At 38.3% G+C, this 24,610-nt stretch overlaps 2 protein-coding genes across 5 annotated transcripts in view; one reads left to right on the forward strand and one right to left on the reverse strand.

The window, feature by feature from the left end:
- SLC10A7 (solute carrier family 10 member 7) overlaps positions 1–24,610 on the reverse strand; it is a 287,835-nt gene that overhangs the window by 210,428 nt on the left and 52,797 nt on the right. The gene's annotated exons all lie outside the window — the stretch shown is intronic.
- Positions 4,311–4,832, forward strand: LOC122694178 (60S ribosomal protein L23). The gene has a single exon (XM_043902565.1). It carries the CDS (start codon positions 4,343–4,345, stop codon positions 4,763–4,765), a length of 423 nt encoding a protein of 140 aa, XP_043758500.1. The 5' UTR covers positions 4,311–4,342; the 3' UTR covers positions 4,766–4,832.

Here is a 24,610-nt window from a genome sequence, read left to right on the forward strand (position 1 = left end):
GCAGCCCAAACATTCTTATATAAGTTCAGATTCTCCGAGATCTAAAGATGTGATTAAAAAAAAAAAAAACTTAAAGGTCTTGTCCCCAGATCCTTCTACAGACACCATTCATAATACGTTTAGAGACCTCGTTAAACAACACATTCCGCAGCTATGCTGTGTTGAAATAAAAGAAATAGGGCGACTTTTCAAATGTTGCCCTCAAGATTTTACTCTAAAACATGAGCAGTAGAAATTAGGAGGGGTCTAGGGAGGATAAAATAAAAATATTAAATACACAGTTCTATAAAATGTTACATGGACTCCTCATCTTTACAACATGGACCAACTTGCACTAAGAAGAGTAAACAAAAGTTGGGTGGGGAGAAAATATCAAGTGAGCCATGAATCAAAAAATTAATAATGCTGAAGACTGATCACAGTTCAGGGAAAAGATGCCTTTGCATCCTTTATAACCTTGCTGGAAATGTTGCAATAAGTAGCAAAATTTTAAAAACATCCACACATACCCCTTAATCAGAGAATTCCACTTTTAAAGATTGATCTAAGAAAATAATACAGAACAAGAAAAAAATTACTATAACGATTTTCATTTTAATATCTTTTTTAATAGCAAAAGTTACCTAGGGCTGAAATAAATCACTCAACATCCATACATGAGAGTGGTCAGTTGTCCTTACAAAGACTGCGGTAGAACCCTATGGAGACATGTTCACAATGTATTGTTAAGTGGACCAATAGGATTACAAAACAGTGTATATTATATGATCCTATGTTATTAAACCTTGTTGTTTTTAGTTGTGAGTTCATGTCCAACTCTTTTGCAGTCCCATGGACTGTAGCCTGCCAGGCTCCTCTGTCCATGGGATTTCCCAGGCAAAAATACTGGAGTGGGTGCCATTTTCTTCTCCAAGGGATCTTCCTGGCCCAGAGATTGAACCTGCGTCTCCTACATAGCAGGCGGATTCTTTACCATTGAGCCACAGGGGAAGCTCTTATTAAACATATATACAGATTAAAAGGCCTAGAAGATATACATAAAATTCCCCTATGATTATCAAACCAGTGGGATTATGACATTTCCTTGTTTTGTTTACCTATATTTTCTAGATTATCCACTAGGAATACAGGTTGCCTTTGTGATGAGAAAAAAGGAAGTTACTAAAAAATTTTTAAAACAGAATAAGAACATAAAATTTTATACATACAGTTGTTTTGGAATATTGTATGTGACTTCAAGATGACACAGTACAATGTACATTAAGACAGTGAATGAATGGTAAGATTTTCCTTTGAAATGCCATTGGTCAAAAATTATGTTTATGTGATAATAAGACCTCTGTCCATGGAATTCTCCAAGCAAGAACACTTGTTTGGAGTGGTAGCCATTCCCTTCTCCAGGGGATCTTCCTGACCCAGGGATCAAACCGGTCTCCTGCATCGCTGGCAGATTCCTTACCATCTGAGCCACCAGGGAAGCCCCAATAATGAGAATCTAACCCAAAAGAAAAAAGTCATTTCATGGAGAATAACACTATTTCATGTTATTAGAAAAAGAACTCACAACAATCATTATCATGGTAGCCATTCTGGAGAAATTAAATTGCAAATAAACGAAGACATTTATCTGGAATAATTTTAGGTTGCAAGCAAAACGGGTAAGAGTCCAAATACTTCAAGTCGCAAATAGTACCTCAGGTAAAACAGAGTTTTTATTTACTTTAAGAGAGGGTATATTATTTACTCATTTTGAAAAGTTTATTCCCTTAAACATGCCTTTGCATTAGCACAGATAAAGTCAAAGAATTCTTTAAAATTCTGTTTAAAGTCAAAGATATAAAGTCAGATTCACAATTCTTTTTTAGTGATAAAGAGTCCACCTGACAATGCAGCAGATGCCAGAGATGTGGGTTTGATCCTGGGTTGGGCAGATTCCCTGGAGTAGGAAATGGCAACCTGCTCCAATATTCTTGCCTGGAAAATTCCATGGACAGAGGAGCCTGGTGGGCTGCAGTCCGTGGGGTTGCAAAGAGTCAGACACAACAAGGTGACTGATTACACACACACACACACATAAACTTCTAACAAAACAGAGACAGAGCTTCCCACTTGAATTTTCACATGAAATTTTTCTACTAAGAGACAATTTAAAAATCTTTGAGATGTTTCCTCTTCTAAACACATGAGAAAATAGTAAAATGTCTTAAATATAGAAATAATATCTTTACATTTAAAACTGTGTTTGCAAGAATTCTAAATCCCTTCAGCTGTGTCCAATTCTTTGAGACCCTTATGGACTGTAGCCCACCAGGCTCCTCTGTCCACGGGATCCTCCAGGTAAGAACACTGGAGTGGGTTGCCATGTCCTCCTTCAGGGGATCTTGATTGAACCTGTGGTCTCTTAGGTCTCCTGCATTCTTTATCACTAGCACTACCTGGGAAGCCCAACCTGTGTTTAGATCATCTTAAAATGAATTCTTGATTTAAAACATTTCCCTGGGAAAATTTAAGAATAAAATGAGGTGGTGGTCCCAAGATGGCACAGGAATAGAACAGGGAGACCACTTTCTCCCCCACAAATTCATCAAAAGATCACTTGAATGTTGAGCAACTCATACAAAACAACTTCTGAATGCTGGCAGAGGAGGCAGGCACCCAGAAAGGCAGCCCAATCTCTTCCAAAGGAGGTAGGACAAAATATAAAAGACAACAACAGAGACAAAAGATTTAGGGATGGAGACCCATCCTGGGGAGGGAGGCATGAAGGAGAAGTTTCCACACAGTAGGAAAGCCTCCCACAGGCATGTCTGTGGGGAGTTTTGGAATCTTAGAGGGCAACATAACTGGGAGAAAAAGAAAACAAAACCCACAGACATGCAGCTAACCACAACCACAAGCAGAGACAGAGAAGCGGCATGGATGCTCGGGTCAGCTACCAGCGAGTGGGGGCTGGGCAGGGAGGCCTGGGCTGCACATCGGTCCTAAGGGTAAGCACCGGGCCTGAATGCCCTGAGGATAATCTGAGGGAGCTAATGTGAGACAGCAACCCAAACAATGGGATCGCCAGACAGAAAAAATAAAGACCTTTCCCGCTAAAGCCTCTAACACCGCACGGTGACCCCTTGCGTTCTCAAACGACTGAGAGAATAGCAAAGGAGGGCAAGCCAGCTGCCCTGTAGGGCCCTCCCTCCCCAGAGGCAGAGAGGCAGGCATGCGACACCCAAAGCCGGGAGGCAAGGGGCCGCTGCAATCTCGGCCCCAGAGACCATATCTTCCACCAAACTGCGAGCAGGCAACCAGTTACTAACCACATCTTCCTGGGCTCCTGGATGGCTGACATCTGGCAGGAGTGTCACAGCGCACTGGGCCTGTGCTCTCATGGTGCCCCTGGGAAACCGAGCGGCGGGGACCGCGGAGGTGAACAAGATGCACAGTCCACCTGGGACAGAGCACTCACCAAGCACCGGCCACCCGAGCTGCCTGGACCCGAGACTGGCACCAAATGCACAGCCTATCCAGGTCTGTGCCCCTGCGGAGCACCCAAGAACCCGAGCAGTGTAGACCTGGGGAGTGCACAAAATGCAGGGCCCACGTGGGACAGGGCCCTTGCAGAGCACGCTGCAGCTGGAGCAGCGTGGGCCCGGGAAGCACATGCTGCCAGGACACGTGGTGCACGCAGTGTGGTCCATCCGCTGCGAGCACTCCCCACACAGCCAGCGGTATTTGTTGGCAGTGTCCCTCCCTCCCACAACACAACTGAACTAGTGAGCCTAAACAAGGGGCCACCTTCACCACCGTGTTCCAGGGTGGAAATTTGACTTGCAAATAGAGGAAGCCAAAATAAACAAAGAAGGGTGAACCACTCTGGAAGCCACAGATGCAACAGATTAAAGCCCTGAAGTTAATACTGAGACTATGCATTGGAAGGGCACCTATAAACCTGGTAGAAGCCAGAACAAGGGACTATCTGACACTGAACTGATGCCACACTGCCCACAGTAGCTCCAGAGAAATTCCTAGATATATTTTAACTATTATCACTTTTTAATTTAAAAAAAAAATTTAGTTCTTTACTACTCCTTTAACTTTCATTTTTAGAGCCTACTATTACCTTTCCAAAAAAAAAAAAAAAAAAACAACAAAACCTCTATTTCTTTTAAAAACAAATTCTATACATATATTTTTTAATTTTTGTGACTGATTTTGTTTTGTAATTTTTATACTGTATTTTTCAGAGTCTAACCTCTATTCTAGGTTTTTAAAATTTGCTCTTTGATATTTGTTATCAATTTTGCACCTTTAAGAATCTAATCTTCCTTTTTGTCCCTTTCCGGCCTTCAAGATGTCGAAGCGAGGACGTGGTGGGTCCTCTGGTGCGAAATTCCGGATTTCCTTAGGTCTTCCGGTTGGAGCCGTGATCAACTGTGCTGACAACACAGGAGCCAAAAATCTGTATATCATCTCTGTAAAGGGGATCAAGGGACGATTGAATAGACTTCCTGCTGCTGGTGTGGGTGACATGGTGATGGCCACAGTCAAGAAAGGCAAACCAGAGCTCAGAAAGAAGGTACATCCAGCGGTGGTAATTCGACAACGAAAGTCATACCGGAGAAAAGATGGTGTGTTTCTTTATTTTGAAGATAATGCAGGGGTCATAGTAAACAATAAAGGCGAGATGAAAGGTTCTGCCATCACAGGACCAGTTGCAAAGGAATGTGCAGACTTGTGGCCCAGGATTGCATCCAATGCTGGCAGCATTGCATGATTCTTTGGTGTATTTGTAAAAAATAAAAATTATTTGCTCCCAAAAAAAAAAAAAAAAAAAAAAAGAATCTAATCTTCAGTATCCTCTTTCACTCAGGGATTTGATTATTGGCTTGATTGCTCTCTCCCCTTTTGACTCTCTTTTTTCCTCCAGGTCACCTCTATCTCCTTCCTCCCTTTTCTTTTCTCTACATAACTCTGTGAATCTCTCTGGGTGTTCCAAGCTGTGGAGAGCACTTAGGTATTTGATTACCAGCTAGATTGCTCTCTCCCCTTTTGACTCCCCGTCTTCTCCTCCTGGTCACCTCTATCTCCCACCTCCCTCTTCTCTTCCCTATATAACTCTATGAATCTCACTGGGTGTTCCAGGCTGTGGAGAATTGTTTCACCACTAACCTAGGGGTTTTATCTTCTGTGCTGTATGGATGGAGAAGTTTTAAGGCTACTGTAAGAGTAAGACTGAAAGCCAGAGGCAGGAGGCTTAACTCCAAAACTTGAGAACATCAGAGAACTCCTGACTCCAGAGAACATTAATAGACAAGAGCTCACCCCAAAGTCTCCATACCTCCAATAAAACCAAGCTCCACCCAAGAGCCAACAAGTTCCAGTGCAAGACACACCATCCTACTTCTCCAGCAAAACAGGAACACAACCCTGAACATTAAAAGACGGGCTGCCCAAATCCATGCCAAACCCACAGACATCCCAAAACTCATTACTGGACACTTCATTGCACTCCAGAGAGAAGAGATCCCACTCCACCCATCAGAACACAGACACAAGTTCCCCCAACCAGGAAACCTTGATGAGCCACTAGTCTAACCCCACCCATAGGGAGCAGACTCCACACTTAAGAGGAACCACAAACTTCCAGCCTGCAGAAAGGGCACTCCAAATACAGCAATCTAAACAAAATGGAAATGCAGAGAAATATTCAGCAGGTGAAAGAACATGACAAAAACCCACCAAACCAAACAAAAGAGAGGGAGATAGGGAGTCTATCTGGAAAAGAATTCAGAATAATCATAGTAAAAATGGTCAAAAATCTTAAAAACAAAATGGGGTTACAGATAAATAGACTAGAGACAAGGATTGACAAGATGCAAGAAATGTTCAACAAGGACCTAGAAGAAATAAAGAAGAGTCAATCAATAATGAACAATGCAATAATGAGAGAGTCATTTCCTAGATAGGTTGATAAGAAGTATCCCGGAGTCTTTTTGTGGTTCAGCAACAACCTTTCAATAACTGAGATTAAAAGCTTTCTGGAGGGAACCATCAGTATAATAACTGAGGTATAAGAGAGGACAAGTGAGGTGGAAGATAGAATAGTTGAAATAAATGAAGCAGAGAGGAAAAAAAGAAAAAAGAATTAAAAGAAATGAGGACAACCTCCAAGACCTCTGGGACAATGTTAAATGCCCCAACATTCAAATCATAGGTGTCCCAGAAGAAGATGCAAAGAAAGGGCATGAGAAAATATTGAGGAGATAACAGTCGAAAATTTCCCTACAATGGGGAAGTAAATAGCCAAGAGTCAAAAAAAAACCAAGAGTCCCAAAGAGGATAAACCCAGGGTGAAACACCCCAAGACACATATTAATCAAACTACCAAAGATCAAACACAAAGCAGCAAGGGAAAAACAACAAATAACACACAAGGGGATTCCCATAAGGATAACAGTTGATCTTTCAAAAGAAACTCTCAGGCCAGTAGGGAATGGCAGGACATACTTAAAGTGATGAAAGAGAAAAACCTACAACCAAGATTATTCTACCCAGTAAGGATCTCATTCAAATATGAAAGAGAAATAAAAAGCTTTACAGATAAGCAAAAGCTGAGAGAATTCCACACCACCAAACCAGCTCTTCAACAAATGCTAAAGGATCTTCTCTAGACAGGAAACACAGAAAAGGTTTATAAAAATGAACCTAAAACAACAAAGTAAATGATAACAGGATCACACTTATCAATAATTACCTTAAATGTAAATGGGTTAAATGCGCCAACCAAAAGACAAGACTGGTCGAATGGATACAAAAACAAGACCCCTATGCATACTGTCTACAAGAGACCCATCTCAAACCTAGGGACACACACAGACTGAAAGTAAAGGGCTGCAAAAAGATATTTCACGCAAATGGAGACCAAAAGAAAGCAGGAGGGAGTAGCAATACTCTTATCAGATGAAACAGACTTTGAAATAAAGACTCTAAAAAGAGACAAAGAAGGGCACTACATAATGATCAAAAGATCAATCCAAGAAGAAGCTATAACAATTATAAATATATATGCACATGACATAGGAGCACCTCAATATGTAAGGCAAATGCTAACAAGCATGAAAGGGGAAATTAACAGTAACACAATAATAGCGGGGGACTTTAATACCCCACTCACACCTATGGATAGATCAACCAAACAAAAAATCAGCAAGGAAACAGAAACTTTAAGAGATACAATGGACCAGTTGGACCTAATTGATATCTATAGGGCATTTCACCCCAAAACAAAGGATTTCACCTCTTTCTCAAGTGCACACAGAACATTCTCCAGTATAGATCACATCCTGGGCCATAAATCTAGCCTTGGTAAATTTTTAAAAATTGAAATTATTTAAAGCATCTTTTCTGATCACAATGCAGTAAGATTATATGTCAACAACAGAGGAAAAAAAACTATTAAAAATACAAACATATGGAGGCTAAACAACACCCTTTTGAATAACCAACAGATCACAGAAGAAATCAAAAAGGAAATGAAAATATGTATAGAAACAAATGAAAATGAAAACACGACAATGCAAAACCTATGGGATTCAGTAAAAGCAGTGCTAAAAGGAAGGTTCATAGCAATATAAGCCTACCTCAAGAAACAAGAGAAACATCAAATGAATAACCTAACTTTACACCTAAAGCAATGAGAAAAAGAAGAAAAGAAGAACCCCAAAGTTAGTAGAAGGAAAAAAAATCATAAAAATCAGAGTAGAAATAATTGAAAAAGAAACAAAGGAGACTATGGCAAAAAATCAACAAAACTAAAAGCTGGTTCTTTGAGAAGATAAATAAAATAGACAAACCGTTAGCCAGACTCATCAAGAAAAAAAAGGGAGAAGAATAAAATCAACAAAATTAGAAATGAAAATGGAGAAATCACAACAAACAACACAGAAATACAAAAGATCATAAGAGACTACTACGAGCAACTATACGCCAATAAAATGGAAAACTTGGAAGAAATGGACAAAGTCTTAGAAAAATATAACCTTCCAAAACTGAACCAGGAAGAAATAGAAAATCTTAACAGATCCATCACAAGTGTGGAAATTGAAACTGTAATCAAAAATCTTCCAACAATCACCCTCAATGGTGAAAAATTGAAAGCATTTCCCCTGAAATCAGGAACAAGACAAGGGTGCCCACTCTCACCACTACTGTTCAACATAGTGTTGGGAGTTTTGGCCACAGCAATCAGAGCAGAAAAAGAAGTAAAAGGAATCCAGATAGGAAAAGAAGAAGTGAAACTCTCACTGTTTGCAGATGACATGATCCTCTACATAGAAAACCCTAAAGACTCTACCAGAAAATTACTAGAACTAATCAATGAATATAGTAAAGTTGCAGGATATAAAATTAACACACAGAAATCCCTTGCATTCCTATATACTAACAATGAAAAAACAGAAAGAGAAATTAAGGAAACAATACCATTCACCATTGCAACAAAAAGAATAAAATACTTAGGAGTATATCTACCTAAAGAAACAAAAGACCTATACATAGAAAACTATAAAACACTGATGAAAGAAATCAAAGAGGACACAAACAGATGGAGAAATATATCGTGTTCATGGATTGGAAGAATCAATATTGTCAAAATGGCTATTCTACCCAAAGCAATCTATAGATTCAATGCAATCCCTATCAAGCTACCAACGGTATTTTTCACAGAACTAGACCAAAGAATTTCACAATTTGTATGGAAATACAAAAAACCTCGAATAGCCAAAGTAATCTTGAAAAAGAAGAATGGAACTGGAGGAATCAACCTGCCTGACTTCAGACTCTACTACAAAGCCACAGTCATCAAGACAGTGTGGTACTGGCACAAAGACAGAAATATAGACCAATGGAACAGAATAGAAAGCCCAGAGATAAATCCACGAACCTATGGACACCTTATCTTTGACAAAGGAGGCAAGGATATACAATGGAAAAAAGACAACCTCTTTAACAAGTGGTGCTGGGAAAACTGGTCAACCACTTGCAAAAGAATGAAACTAGAACACTTTCTAACACCATACACAAAAATAAACTCAAAATGGATTAAAGATCTAAATGTAAGACCAGAAACTATAAAACTCCTAGAGGAGAACATAGGCAAAACACTCTCCGACATAAATCACAGCAAGATCCTCTATGACCCACCTCCCAGAATATTGGAAATAAAAGCAAAACTAAACAAATGGGATCTAATGAAACTTAAAAGCTTTTGCACTACAAAGGAAACTATAAGTAAGGTGAAAAGACAGTCGTCAGATTGGGAGAAAATAATAGCAAATGAAGAAACAGACAAAGGATTAATCTCAAAAATATACAAGCAACTCCTGCAGCTCAATTCCAGAAAAATAAATGACCCAATCAAAAAATGGGCCAGAGAACTAAACAGACATTTCTCCAAAGAAGACATACAGATGGCTAACAAACACATGAAAAGGTGCTCAACATCACTCATTATTAGAGAAATGCAAATCAAAACCACAATGAGGTACCATTACACACCAGTCAGGATGGCTGCTATCCAAAAGTCTACAAGCAATAAATGCTGGAGAGGGTGTGGAGAAAAGGGAACCCTCTTACACTGTTGGTGGGAATGCAAACTAGTACAGCCACTATGGAAAACAGTGTGGAGATTCCTTAAAAAACTGGAAATAGAACTGCCATATGACCCAGCAATACCACTTCTGGGCATACACACTGAGGAAACCAGATCTGAAAGAGACACGTGCACCCCAATGTTCATCGCAGCACTGTTTATAATAGCCAGGACATGGAAGCAACCTAGATGCCCATCAGCAGATGAATGGATAAGGAAGCTGTGGTACATATACACCATGGAATATTACTCAGCCGTCAAAAAGAATTCATTTGAACCAGTCCTAATGAGATGGATGAAACTGGAGCCCCTTATACAGAGTGAAGTAAGCCAGAAAGATAAAGAACATTACAGCATACTAACACATATATATGGAATTTAGAAAGATGGTAACGATAACCCTATATGCAAAACAGAAAAAGAGACACAGAAATACAGAACAGACTTTTGAACTCTGTGGGAGAAGGTGAGGGTGGGATGTTTCAAAAGAACAGCATGTATACTATCTATGGTGAAACAGATCACCAGCCCAGGTGGGATGCATGAGACAAGTGCTCGGGCCTGGTACACTGGGAAGACCCAGAGGAATCGGGTGGAGAGGGAGGTGGGAGGGGGGATCGGGATGGGGAATAAGTGTAAATCTATGGCTGATTCATATCAATGTATGACAAAACCCACTGAAATGTTGTGAAGTAATTAGCCTCCAACTAATAAAAAAATTAAAAAAAAAAATAAAATTAATCTATATGTCTTAAAAATAAATAAATAAATAAATAACATAAAAGAAAAAAAAAAAAAATCTTCCAACAAACAAAAGCCCAGAACCAGATGGCTTCACAGGTGAATTCTACCAAACATTTTAAAGAAGAGCTGACACCTATCCTACTCAAACTCTTCCAGAAAATTGCAGAGGAAGATAAACTTCAAAACTCATTCTATGAAGCCTACATCATCCTAATACCAAAACCAGACAAAGATAGCACAAAAAAAGAAAACTACAGGCCAATATCACTGATGACCATAGATGCAAAAATCCTCAACAAAATTCTAGCAAACAGAACCCAACAACATATTAAAAAGATCATACATCATGACCAAGTAGGCTTTATCCCAGGGATGCAAGGTTTCTTCAATATTTGCTAAATCAATCAATGTGATATACCATATTAACAAATTGAAAGATAAAAACCATATGATTATCTCAATAGATGCAGAGAAAGCCTTTGACAAAATTCAACATCCATTTATGATAAAAAACTCTCCAGAAAGCAGGCATAGAAAGAACTACCTCAACATAATAAAAGCCATATATGACAAACCCACAGCAAAAATTACCCTCAATGGCAAAAAATTGAAAGCATTTCCTCTAAAGTCAGGAACAAGACAAGGGTGCCTACTCTCACCACTACTATTCAACATAGTTTTGGAAGTCCTAGCCACAGCAATCAGAGAAGAAAAAGAAATAAAAGGAATCTGAATTGGAAAAGAAGAAGTAAAACTCTCACTGTTTGCAGATGACATTATCCTCTATATAGAAAACCCCAAAGACACCACGAGAAAATTACTAGAGCTAATCAGTGAATATAGCAAAGTTGCAGGATATAAAATTAATACACACAAATCCCCTGCATTCTTATACACTAACAATGAGGAAACAGAAAGAGAAATTAAGGAAACGATTCCACTCACCATTGCAACAAAAAGAATAAAATAGGAATAAATTTACCGAAAGAAACAAAAGACCTATATATAGAAAACTATAAAACACTGATGAAAGAAATCAAAGATGACACAAATAAATGGAGAAATATACCATTTTCATGGATTGGAAGAGTCAATATAGTGAAAATCACTATACTCCCCAAAGCAATTTACAGATTCAATGCAATTCCTATCAAGCTACCAACATTATTTTTCACAGCATTAGAACAAATAATTTTGCAATTTGTATGAAAACACAAAAAACCTCGAATAGCCCAAGCAATCTTGAGAAAAAAGAATGGAAGTGGAGGAATCAACCTGCCTGACTTCAGACTATACTACAAAGCTACAGTCATCAAGACAGTATGCCACTGGCACAAAGACAGAAATATAGATCAATGGAACAGAATAGAAAGCCCAGAGATAAACCCAAACACCTATGGACACTTTATCTTTGACAAAGGGGGCAAAAATACACAATGGAGAAAAGACAATTTCTTTTAACAGGTGGCACTGTGAAAACTGGTCAACCACCTGTAAAAGAATGAAACTAGAACACTTTCTAACACCAAACAGAAAAATAAACTCAAAATGGATTAAAGATCTAAATGTAAGGCCAGAAACTATAAACCTCTTAGAGGAAAACACTCTGACATAAATCACAGCAAGATCCTCTATGACCTACCTCACAGAGTAATGGAAATAAAAACAAAAATAAACAGATGGGACCTAATTAAACTTAAAAGCTTTTGCACAATGAAGGAAACTATGAGCAAGATGAAAAGGTAACCTTCAGGATGGAAGAAAATAATAGCAAATGAAGCAACTGACAAAGAATTAATCTCAAAAATATACAAGCAGCTCATGCAGCTCAATATCAGAAAAATAAACAACCTAATCAAAAAGTGGGCCAAAGAACTAAACAGACATTTCTCCAAAGAAGACATACAGATGGATAACAAACACATGAAAAGATGCTCAACATCACTCATTATCAGAGATATGCAAATCAAAACCACAATGAGGTACCATCTCACACAGGTCTGAACGGCTGCTAGCAAAAAGTCTACAAGCAATAAATGCTGGAGAGGGTGTGGAGAAAAGGGAACCTTCTTACACTGTTGGTGGGAATGCAAACTAGTACAGCCACTATGGAGAACAGTGTGGAGATTCCTTAAAAAAACTGGAAATAGAACTGCCATATGACCCAGCAATCCCACTGCTGGGCATACACACTGAGGAAACCAGATCTGAAAGAGACACGTATACCACAACGTTCATCGCAGCACTGCTTAAAATAGCCAGGACATGGAAGCAACCTAGATATCCATCAGCAGATGAATGGATAAGAAAGCTGTGGTACATATACACAATGGAATACTACTCAGCTATAAAAAAGAACTCATTTGAGTCAGTTCTAATGAGGTGGATGAAACTGGAGCCTATTATACAGAGTGAAGTCAGTCAGAAAGAAAAATACCAATACAGTTTATTAATGCATATATATGAAATTTAGAAAAATGGTAATGACAACCCTATATGCAAGACAGCAAAAGAGACACAGATGTATAGAACAGATTTTTGGACTCTGTGGGAGAAGGCAAGGGTGGGATGGTCTGAGAGAATAGTATTGAAACATGTATATTACCATATGTAAAATAGATGACCAGTGCAAGTTCAATTCATGAAGCAGGGCACTCAAAGCCAGTGCTCTGGGATGACTCTGAGTGATGGAATGGGGAGGAAGGTGGGAGGGGGGTTTCAAGATGGGGGAACAGATGTACATACATGGCTGATTCATGTCGATGTATGGGAGAAACCACCACAATATTGTAAAGTAATTAGCCTCCAACTGAAATAAATAAATTATTCAAGAATAAAATAAAATGAGCCACAATGTTACTTCTTTTGAAAACTGTTTTTAGATTCAATATCAAATAATTAATTTCAATACTTCATTCTCCCAATCACTTAGAGAGATGACTGCTCAATACTTATTTTTAAGACTTTAAATCTCAAATTTTAATATCCTATAGAAATTAGGGGGAAAAATAATGTGTTTGTTTTTCTTTCAGTGCTACTTGTTATATCCATTAATACAATGAAGTTATTGTAGAAAAGCACTGCTTAAATATGAACTGTCTGTGCACAAAGTGTCTATTACACCTAGTTATTCATGAAACACCCTGTTGACCAGAATACTGTAAGGAATATTGAAGCAGCAATTAATGATTGGATTAAAAGGCCTCTATCTATTCAATACTTCCTTCCCTTTCTCTGGAGTTCTTAAAGATCTCAGTTTAACTGAAGTCTTTATCAGACACTAAGTGAGTTAACAAGCACTTAAAGACTCTTTAGGAATATAAATGAGAAGATTACTCAAACCAGCTCTCCTTCTTTAACCACAATTAGCTTAAATACAAGATCTAAATTGTGAACACAGTTTTAAGATTTTTCTAGCATGTCCCTTAACCTGTTTCCTCCCCTCTCTTCCATATTTCCCACAGCTTTCTAATCTTCAGCTTGAAAGAGGTTTATATTTTTCAGAAAAAAATATGGATGCTTTTTCAAAATGTATTCCCTTAACTACTCCTTACATCTACTTTCTAATCCCCAACTCACTTAATTAAATTCAGTGTGAATTTAAATTGCAATTAACATCTTTTGAGGGATTACATGTTCTAATCACAATTATGCAGTGAATACTTGAAACACATACATTTTGTTATATTATCTGAAATGCAAATTTGAGTCCAAAAAAGATGTTTAATAAAAATGTATAGTACTGAAGACTTTATTATGTATCCTAAGGGACTAGAAATGAGATTAGAAAGAGTAAAAGCACTGATACAAGTACAAAAACAAATTGCCTCACCTCGAAGACTCCTGGAAATGGCCCCACTTGGCTACCTTCAACCGAGCTTCATCACAGTTTAAAAACTACCTTCTAAGAGTTTTTATTAATCAAACTTTATTTTTTCCCCTATACTGGAAGCTCACAGGGGCTTAATGGAGAGTTGATGCATAATATTCTACAAGATGAGGAGATAAAACCTGCTTCCTGACCCAGCAATTTATAATGAAATGACAACTTCTATTACTTTACTTTTCCTTCAAAATAGCATTTCATAAGTTGGCAGGGTGCAGGGGAAGCTGACATTTTTTCAGCATCTTCTATATGCCAAACAAGTGATATTTCTCATAATTCCCCAAATAACCCTATGAGGTATTATTCCATTTTACAGACTGAAAAATAAGGCTCAGAGAAGTGAAGTGTTTGAGGGAAATAAGTGCAGTGAATTAGTGGTGACACTGGAACTCCTAAAACCACTGTATCAATGTGAGATGCAGTCTTAGGCTCAGGAAGAAAGCCTTAGGACAGAATACTTATATTCAATTGTTCATTATAACTAGAATTCTCTCAAACCACTGGAACTTCAACAGACAACTTCCTGTCTGGTTGAGAGCCTGAATAAATGATTTCAGAAGTTTCGTTCTTAGGACTCTCAGGAGTCCTCCTACAAAACCTAAAATCTTGCTGAAAGCCAAACTTCACTGCCTTCTCAATCAGTTTCCAGCAGCCAGGGCAGGCTTTATCATGAAGGTAAAATCTGACTTATTAACTTATGCCCAGTTTCTTCTTAGTAACTTTTCTCTTCAAGGTCTGTCAGTGCACTTATTAGATTGTTACCTCCAAGGTGAGGTTTATCTTCAAGAAAACTAATACAGATTCCACTCCCTTCAACAGTCAGCTTCCTGTTAACTATTCACCACCCATACAACCTTTGCTGCCAAGCTTTACTAGCAAAAGAGGGACTAGTTAGGCTAGCTCTTATTTTTTCCTTTGAGATTATTATTATGAGATAATACCAAGTTACCTAAGGGCTTCCCAAGTGGTATTAGTGGTGGGAAAAAAAAAAAAACAAAAAACTACCTGCCAATTCAGGAGATATAAGAAACGTGGGTTCGATCCTCCCTGGGTCCTATCTGGAGAACCCAATGGACAGAGAAGCCTGGTAGTCTAGGGTCCATTGGGTCACAAAGAGTCAGACACGACTGAAGTGATTTAGCCAGAACACACACCACAATACTAGGTTGCCTACCTAGTCAACCCTGAAAAGTAGAGTTAAAACAACAACAACTTACTAGCATGGTTTTCCTTTTATTTATCCATGATCCATCTCCCTAGACCTAAGTGATATGATTATGTCTGATGGGACACAACCTCCTATGCAAAAATAGATACAGAGGGAACCCAAAGACTGGAGAGAGACAGGTAGGAAAAGAGGGCTAGGGTTTCAGTGCAAAAACAGCCATGATATACAGGCACACCCTAGAGGGCGCTAGACTTAGCTGAACTAGGTCTGAATCCAGCACCAGCACTAATGGGATCTTCAAGATCAACTTAACCCTTGAGCCTGCTTCCTCAACTCAAAAATAGGCGTAATATTAGTATCTATTTGTAAGTAGTGTGAATTAAATGAGACAATTCATATGAAGTATTAGCACACTAAATGCTCAATAAATATCAGTATTAACTATACCATCAATATTATATTATTAAGTGGTAAGAACTATTAACCCATGACTTGCCAAATTAGAAATCCAGAAATAGAGGCAAAATTTCTGGTAAATCTGAAAAAGTAAGAGACAAACATCTTAAGGTAGCGGAAAAAAAAGAAAGGATGTATATTTTGGTGTGAGGCAAGCAAGTCTTTTAAAAAATGCAGTGTTGTTTTTTACAACATAACTCACTGTGTATTGAATCATAACTTATTACATAGTATTCTTTTTTAGTATCTAGTGATTTGTCAGACCTCAGGAAATATTCAACAATTTTTTTTTAACCGCTTTCTGGGTTAAAACCTGAAACAAGTCCTGGAACTGGATTGGGAGAAAAGGCAGAAATGAACCTCCATAGCAGAGTGGGTCCTAACAATTCTAACTAGGATTGGGGTTGGGAATAAAACAATCATTTAGGGTGCTCAGAGCATCTTCTGAAAGGCAAAGGCTGACTGGGGAACACAACCAGAGGGACAGCAGGGTCATTAGAGAAGCTAATGGCTCCCAGGAGAACAGAAACCAATCCCTCTGGCAAAATCGTTGTATCTTTCTGTGAAGTGCATCTCAATCCAGTTATCATTTCTCCAAGTCCAGTTTTTCTCACACCCCTGATAAAATAACAACATGGCGAAGGTGTAACAAGGTCGAATGGTGGGTAGAGGTAGGAAGATGGTCCTTAGAAGTTACCATTGGCGGCAGAGAGGTTGAAAATTGAACCCAATCAGCAGCTTCAAAAAATTCCCAAAGGGTATGTGACCGAGCTTTCTCAAGAGCAGTACTGAGGAAAGGAAAGAGAAAAGAAGGAACGCTAGGATCCATGAACCTAAAATCTGAGTATCATCACTGAAACCAACCCAGTTATTCAGTCAGTAAGCATTTGATGCATTCCTTCTGTGTATAAGGAACTGGGCTTCTGTTTTGTTTTGTTTAATAGAAGATGTGACCCTTGTCCTCAAGAATTTTCAATCTACAATGGAGTATGTATTTCAATATATAATGGAGTATTCAATCTACAGTGTGTGTGTGCTAAGTCGCTTCAGTCGTGACCGACTCTTTGAGATCCCATGGACTGTAGTCCGCCACACTCCGCTGTCCACGGGATTCTCCAGGCAAGAATACTGGAGTGGGTTGCCATGCCCTCCTCCAGGGGATCTTCCCAATCCAGGGATCGAATCTGCATCTCTTATGCCTCCTGCATTAGCAGACAGGTTCTTTACCACTAGCGCCACCTAGGATATGTCAAATCCAAAGCTACTTTAAAGAAAACCAGACATTGGACAAATGTTTATTTAAATCAAATAGACTGCTTAGATTTTCTTCAAAGTAGACTTCCTTTAAAACAGTTTATTATTTACCCTGGGATGGGCTTCTTTCTGTGCATAATAGCTATGTGTGGGGCAGATATATAACTGAGTTCTGACAACAGGTAGGGTACACAGCATGCACAGTTGGTTGGTAGAAAACAAGGACGTAAAGAAAGGCATGATCCTTTGACTATTTCTCCACTAATTTCATGGTCTTACTGTTTCCACACACACCCCAAACATATAACTGAGCCATGTGGAGACATGTACAAAATCTTGCTATAACCATAAAGAAGGATTGCTTAAAACTGGTCCCTCCCCTTTTATTCTGTATATGTAAATGCACATTTACCTTTTTAGAACACAGTCTTTTTGCTAATATAACACAAGGTACCTATCTTAAACTTTAACCAAGCTTTCAGTGGAATAGTAAAATGATTTGAAAGAATTATAAAAAATCATGTAGATCCTTTCTTGCCAGATATATGGTAACCATCCTACTAGCCTTAGGGAGCCTATACTAGACCCAGACTTTCTGCATTTGCTGAGCTTCAGAATCTCCCTGAAGTTCCTCCTTTTTAATCTGCAAAGTTACCAACACAGGCTTGTCTGCTGGGATGAGTTGGCAACATTATCAGTGACCATCATCTCCCAATTCTTCCTTGTGTGTCAGGCACTGTGTACACATCATCTTTACACAATCATCTCACACATCAGGTATGGTGCTAAGTAATAAACACAAGAGATATATTTAAAATATACTGCCATTTAAAGTTAGCTTAAAGAAATGAATTAGAAACAGTTGTCACACATACAGGAATATTTGGAAACTTTCCCAAATTTAGAGCTTCCCCATTGGCCAAGTGGTAAAGAATCCACTTGCAACACAGAAGCCACAGGAGACGTGGGTTTGATCCCTAGGCTGAGAAGATCCCCTGGAGAAGGGCATGGCAACCCACTCCAGTATTCTTGCCTGGAGAATCCCATGGACAGAGGAGCCTGGTGGGCAACTGTCCATAGGGCTGCAAAGAGTCGGACACGACTGAAGAGACTCAGCACACACACACACTGAATTTAGGCAAACGCTGAAAGTACCTCCAGAACTGTCTAGAACGCTGGCCCAACTAGATTTTCTTTTCCATTCAATATTCTTTTATCATTTGAAGTATGTCATATTATAAAACTAATTGTTTAAGAATATATTCTAGGATTCAAGCATGGAGGGCTGCAGTTCATCCATCACAAAGAGTCAGACATGACTGAGCGACACAGCACACACATGTATTCGGATTAACCCTTTCAGTTAAATAATGTCTATTTGAACAATTTTCTGTCTTGAATTTTGGTTTAACTTACAGTTACTTCCACTTGGTGAGGCTTGATGATAAAAAGGTAGATCATCGAGGAAAAAGATAAAAAATCTTCAGTTGATTGAAATCTATTTGATGAATAGAGCCACACATATTAAAATAATCATCTAATAAATGAAAATTAATACTGCCATAATGGCAATTAAGTATCATTATGGCATGCATTTATGAGTACTCACTCTAGGTCAGACTAAATGATTTACATTCATTATCCTTTCATTTAAAATTCATATTATGCCCATTTTACAGGTAAAGTAGATGAGAGGTAAAGTAATTTATCTAAAACTAGAGAGCTAGTCATTAATAAAGCCAGGATTTGTACAGGTCTGTAGACACCAAAGCTCACACTCTTTTCAACTGTATTACAATGTCAACATTAAAAACTTCAACTGAAAATAAAGTGCTACTGCAATTTGAACCCTTACTAATATCCAACTCATAACCCCGTCTCAAATATCCTTCCGCCTCATTCAACCATTTCCTCACATCCACCCCTACCTACACCCAAAAGATAGGTTTAGGCAGTTTTCTAAAGCTGCATCAAAAATAAAGAGAAATAAAAGTGGCGTCAATACAAACAATAAATTCTTCAGCAACCTAAAAGAATTTCTTTCTAAAGAATATAGTGGAATAACTATGGCATAAGAATTAAAGAATAATGAAAGTGTGAAAAAAAAATGCACTATTGTCAGCCCTCTACCTGGGTACCAATGTGTAAGAGCATCTTAAGTTGAAAACAAATCAACATAAGTGCCTGTTTTGGAAAACACTGCCCTGTGCTATATACACCAGTGTTAGGATGGAAAGCAAGCCCAGAAAGTAATTAAGAAATGAGTAAAACCACTCATTGTGTTATGAGAAAAAGAACTTTGTAATAAACTTTCTCTCTCTACTTAATAGTGAAGTCTTCCTACAGATTTCCTTCCCTCATTTACATATCTGTGCAGGCCTATTCTTATTTTTTTTTTCCCTTCCAAGCCCCTTTGCCCTTTCAATCATGAAGCATATTACCCTACTGTCAGTGCAAAGCAGTTCCTAACAACAGGGAACCCAGCTGGGATAGGAAGAGGGCAGCAGGCTCATGCATTAACATAATAATCCAACTGTGTTCCCATAGGCCCTTAGGGCAGACAGCATATTAGGTAGGCCTCCTGTGCAGACCCCGGTGGAAGCTGCCTGATCACCTGCCTATCAACCTGTGGCAGCTACGGCAGGCTCAATAGCACCAGCTCCTGCCAAGCAGTGGTGCCCAATTACCTTACTACAAAAGACAGAAATCCATTTTTCTACGTCTATTTAATGTACTCAATGCATTTCCTTATTTATGATTTGAATCTGCGTTTCTGCAACATTTCCAGAGGATTGACTTACTGCCTTTTAACTTTTGAAAGTCTGTTTGTTCAAAGGCCGTATCACTGCAGTTGGCAGGAACGGGACTGAAAACCAAAGCTGCAAATACAAGAGCCCAGTTGGTAAAGCTTGGTGACCAATTGCTTGGTCACCAGTTGTCTAAAGATTCTTTCATCATTCACTGATAGAGAGGACCAGAGGTGTGGGGAAGACCTGAAAGGCTGCCATCACTATTTCCTCAAGGGGACAGAGGTGGGAGCGAAATCCTACCTCCCTGTCTTCTTGAAATGCAATTTTTCTTAATTCTAACCCAAGTCAATTATAAGGTTCCCACAAAGTGTAAGCCTTTGTGCATGCCGATCCCCTCATGTGGGAAGTCTGTGGATCACTACAACCGGCTGAAGTAGAGAATCATAAAAGATATGATGAAAAAATTTTTAACCTCAAATTATTATTAAAGATTCTTTAAAACAAACAAACAAACAAACAAACAAAGCCCATCTGTATGCTCTTTACTTTTTATGTGTATGAAATCCATATGTTATTTTAATGCTGTTCAGTTCCTGGAGTCTTTCATTTACTCTATGTATAGTTTTCTTTCCAAGCCACTGTATGCCTACGCTTAGTCGCTCAGACATGTCCAACTCTTTTGTAGCCTGCCAGGCTCCTCTGTCCACGGGATTTTCCAGGCAAGGATACTGAAGTGGGTTGTCATTTCCTTCTCCAGGGGATCTTTCTGACTCAGGGATTGAACCCAGGTCTCCCACACTGCAGGCAGACTCTTCACTGACCGAGCCACCAGGGAAGCCTTACATGCCACAATATCAGTCAAATAAGGAAAATCCAAGGGGTATATTCTACTAAAAAGATACTACTTATATGTTACTCAAGATCACCTTCAAACTGTTGTAAACATATGCTTGAAATTATAATTCACTTCAGCGAATGAAACACAGTCTCATTCTTTGATGAAATTTCTCCATAAAAAAAGTTGCAAGGAAGGTGTATAATTTGACATTTAATATGGGAAAAAGTACTTTTAGAAGCATTTCAAGTAATGCTATTTAAAAGAGCACAAGGCTACTAATTTGGCTAGAGAAACATTTTCTACCAGTCAAGTATTTCTTTTAAAAAAAGAATGAGTTTCTAGAAATATTATATTTTGGGTTTTTTCAATGGCTATTTTAATAAAAAATGAATCCTCCAGTCAAACAAAAGTGCATTTATCTAACATTTCTATGAATTTTAAATGATAGGGAACTAATAGTATTGTTTAAGTCAACCAACCTGGCGTGCTTTATATCACATTCTAATAATTAGGTAAGAATTAAGTATTAAGGGCTCTATCTGCATATGCCATGGATTTTCATTGTCAAGGTTACCTCTGTTACCTTGGCATTAACAATTTGGACATTATGCTAACAGATTATGGTGACCACACAGCAACCTGTCAGTTCTTTGATTACCTCCACACATACCAGGCAGGATTTTATATAATGTAAATTCCCTCATCAGAAACAAATCTATTTGTTCTTCACCAAGCAACCAAGGGAAAATTCAAATAAAAGAGGGAAAAAAAACCCTAACTTTTTCTCCTTCTTCTGTGAACAAATCGTGAGCTGTTTAATGGCCTCTAAACAATACACTATGATATATTATATGTTGACAGGAGTGTAAATACAAAATACTAAACTCAATAATAAATATTAATGCTTATACATGTGTTAAACAGCAAAATTATACACATCCCCTCCTTGATCTTGTGGGGATTCCAGAGGCTCTTTATTCTTCATAAATTCTTATATTTTGACAAAATGTAATGTATCTTCCAAGTCGTTAAGTACAGAAACTTGATATTTGATTAAAAAACAATAAACAACAGCCATGTGGTGACGAAATAAATGGCGGCCTAGACTTTACCAATTTAATTCCTTCAAGGGGTATGTTTCTATTCCAGCATAAACAAAAGAAAAGCACTGATAGAAAATAGAAATTTAGCTATTCCATCAGTAAGAATTTGATTTTAACTTAAACAGCAAATTACACAGCTAGAATAATTCAGCCTCTAAAGAATGGTAGAGAAGGAACAGAATTGTGGTATCATTTCTAACAACAGGAATTCAATTTTGGATGAGGTTAAAATGAAAAGAAATCTAAACATAAATAAAGAAAAGTGCTACTTCAAATTAAGTAGGAGCAAATAGAAAACAATGCACAAAAAACCATCATTATTTTGAAGTATGATACACCAAAGCTTAAAATCTGCTCCCATCCCTCCCTGCAGCCAATCCTTTAGACTGTGTATTCCTGTATTTGAAATACACCACATCTTCATTTTTATTCTATTAGAGTAGTCCCTTCCCACCAGGGAATTATGGAGAAAGGACCTCTTCTCCCCGTGTAAAACTACTTGATTTTAAGGACTTTACCCAGTTCACTTTGGTAGTGTAGATGTGGCTTCAGAGATGGTTTGTAGCTAGTATATTCTGACATTTCTGCCAAGGATAAGATTAAGTATGAAATACCGAAATTACACGTTAAAATAGATGCCATTTTACTTTGTTTCTTCCTGAATAGCCCTTCAGCTGTTGAGGCACATACATTTTTCCCCAGGCAAAATCCCCAGGCTAAAATAACTAAGCCTCATATCTTCAGGAAACCCAGCTTCCCAAACATTATTCTGAGGTATCTGATTATCCATGGGCTGTAGTTTCATTTCGTAGTGAATCATGTAAATCTCACTTGAAAGGGGAAAAATACTCCACATGAAACATTCCTTTTCAGTCAACTGCTCATAATAGTCACAATCAATGACAATACTTAATTTTCTACAATTTCTAAAAAAATGTTTTTCATTTTAGTAATAGGGTTAGACATCACAAGGATCTAAAAACTGATCATTTTATATTCAAAACATGACTTTCCTTCCAAGATTGCCATCTCCAGCAGCATGGTGCCCTACACTTGCCACTGGGGAAAGGACCTTATCATCTGCTAAGATCTAATCCTATCACTTTGCAACCTCTGAGCTGCAGGCAATTTAAAGTCAAAGACCACCATTTTAAACAGTAAATAGAACCTACTTCCTAGGAGGCACTGTGGTAAAGAATCTACCTGCCAATGCAGGAAATGCAAGAGACTTGGGTTCAATCCCTGGGTTGGGAAGATCCCCTGGAGTAGGAAATGGCAACCCACTTCAGTGTTCTTCCCTGGAAATTTCCAAGGACAGAGGAGCCCGGCAGGCTACAGTCCACGAAGTGACAAAGAGTTGGACACAACTTTTTGAGCATACACACATGCACTGTATACCACAGGGAACGCTATACTCAGTGCTCTATGGTGACCTGAACGGCAAAGAAATCCAAAAAAGGGGGGATACATGTACAGGTAGAGCTGCTTCACTTTGGTCTACAGTAGAAACTAACAACACTGTAAACCAACCACACTCCAATAAAAATTGTAAAATAAACAAGTAAAAAATAAACCATAAACAGATGTTCTAAGGCTATTACTCCAAACCTCATGTGAGGATAAATATAACTTTAAAACTAAAGAAATTTAGCAAGCAAGTAAAAGGTAAGTAAGTAAGTAGCAGATCTTTCAGACCATCCTAGATTAAAAAGAAAAGCTTAAGATTCTACCCTTAATCTCAAAGCTTTTAAAATTAAGAGAAATTAAAATGCAATTGGGTCATCACATTCTAAAAAAGTCAACTTGATTATACCACAAGCAATTTTATTTAGCATATAATCCCATCACAAAGAGTTTATGGATTACTCCTTCCATGGCCACTCAAGTACTAAATCATTATGCATTGTTATTAAAAGAATTTTTAAAAGAGGTCTTTATTACCTGCTCTTACAACTTAGTTCTTATTTCAAATCAGAGCCTGTCCTAGAAAGCTACAGACAGAATGTTGAAACAGAGTTAAGAACTCAAGATGATGAAAAAGAGAAATAAAATATGATAGGGTAGAGGTTGCTGTTCAGTTGCTCAGTCCGACTCTTTGCGACCCCATGGACTGCAGCTTACCAGGCTTCCCTGTCCTTCACCATCTCCCAGAGCTTGCTCAAACTCATGTCCATCAAGTTGGTGATACCATCCAACCATCTCATCCTCTGTTGTTCTCTTCTCCTCCTGCCTTCAATTTTGTCCAGCATCAGGGTCTTTTCTAATGAGTCAGCTCTTCGCATCAGGTGGCCAAAGTATTGGAACTTCAGCATCAGTCCTTCCAATGAATATTCAGGACTGATTTCCTTTAGGATTGACTGGTTAGGTCTCCGTGCCGTTCAAGGGACTCTCAAGAGTCTTCTCCAACACCACAGTTCAAAAGCATCAATTCTTCAGCACTCAGCTTTCTTTATAGTCCAACCCTTACATCCATACAAGACTACTAGAAAGACCAAAGCTTTGACTAGATGGACCTTTGTTGGCAAAGTAATGTCTCTGCTTTTTAATATGCTGTCTAGGTTTGTCATAGCTTTTCTTTCAAGGAGCAAGCGTCTTTTAATTTCATGGCTGCAGTCACCATCTGCAGTGATATTGGAGCCCAAGGCAATAAAGGTAGAGGAGGGTAGAGGAGGAGGTAATGTAAAAAGAAATCTATGAATAAGGAAGATAGAGTGAATAGATAAAAAGCAAGAACTAGAAAGCCCACACACTTCACCTCCTTAAATTTGATA

This window comes from Cervus elaphus, chromosome 5 (genome assembly GCF_910594005.1).
Source record: "Cervus elaphus chromosome 5, mCerEla1.1, whole genome shotgun sequence".
NCBI classification, from domain to species: Eukaryota; Metazoa; Chordata; class Mammalia; order Artiodactyla; family Cervidae; genus Cervus; species Cervus elaphus.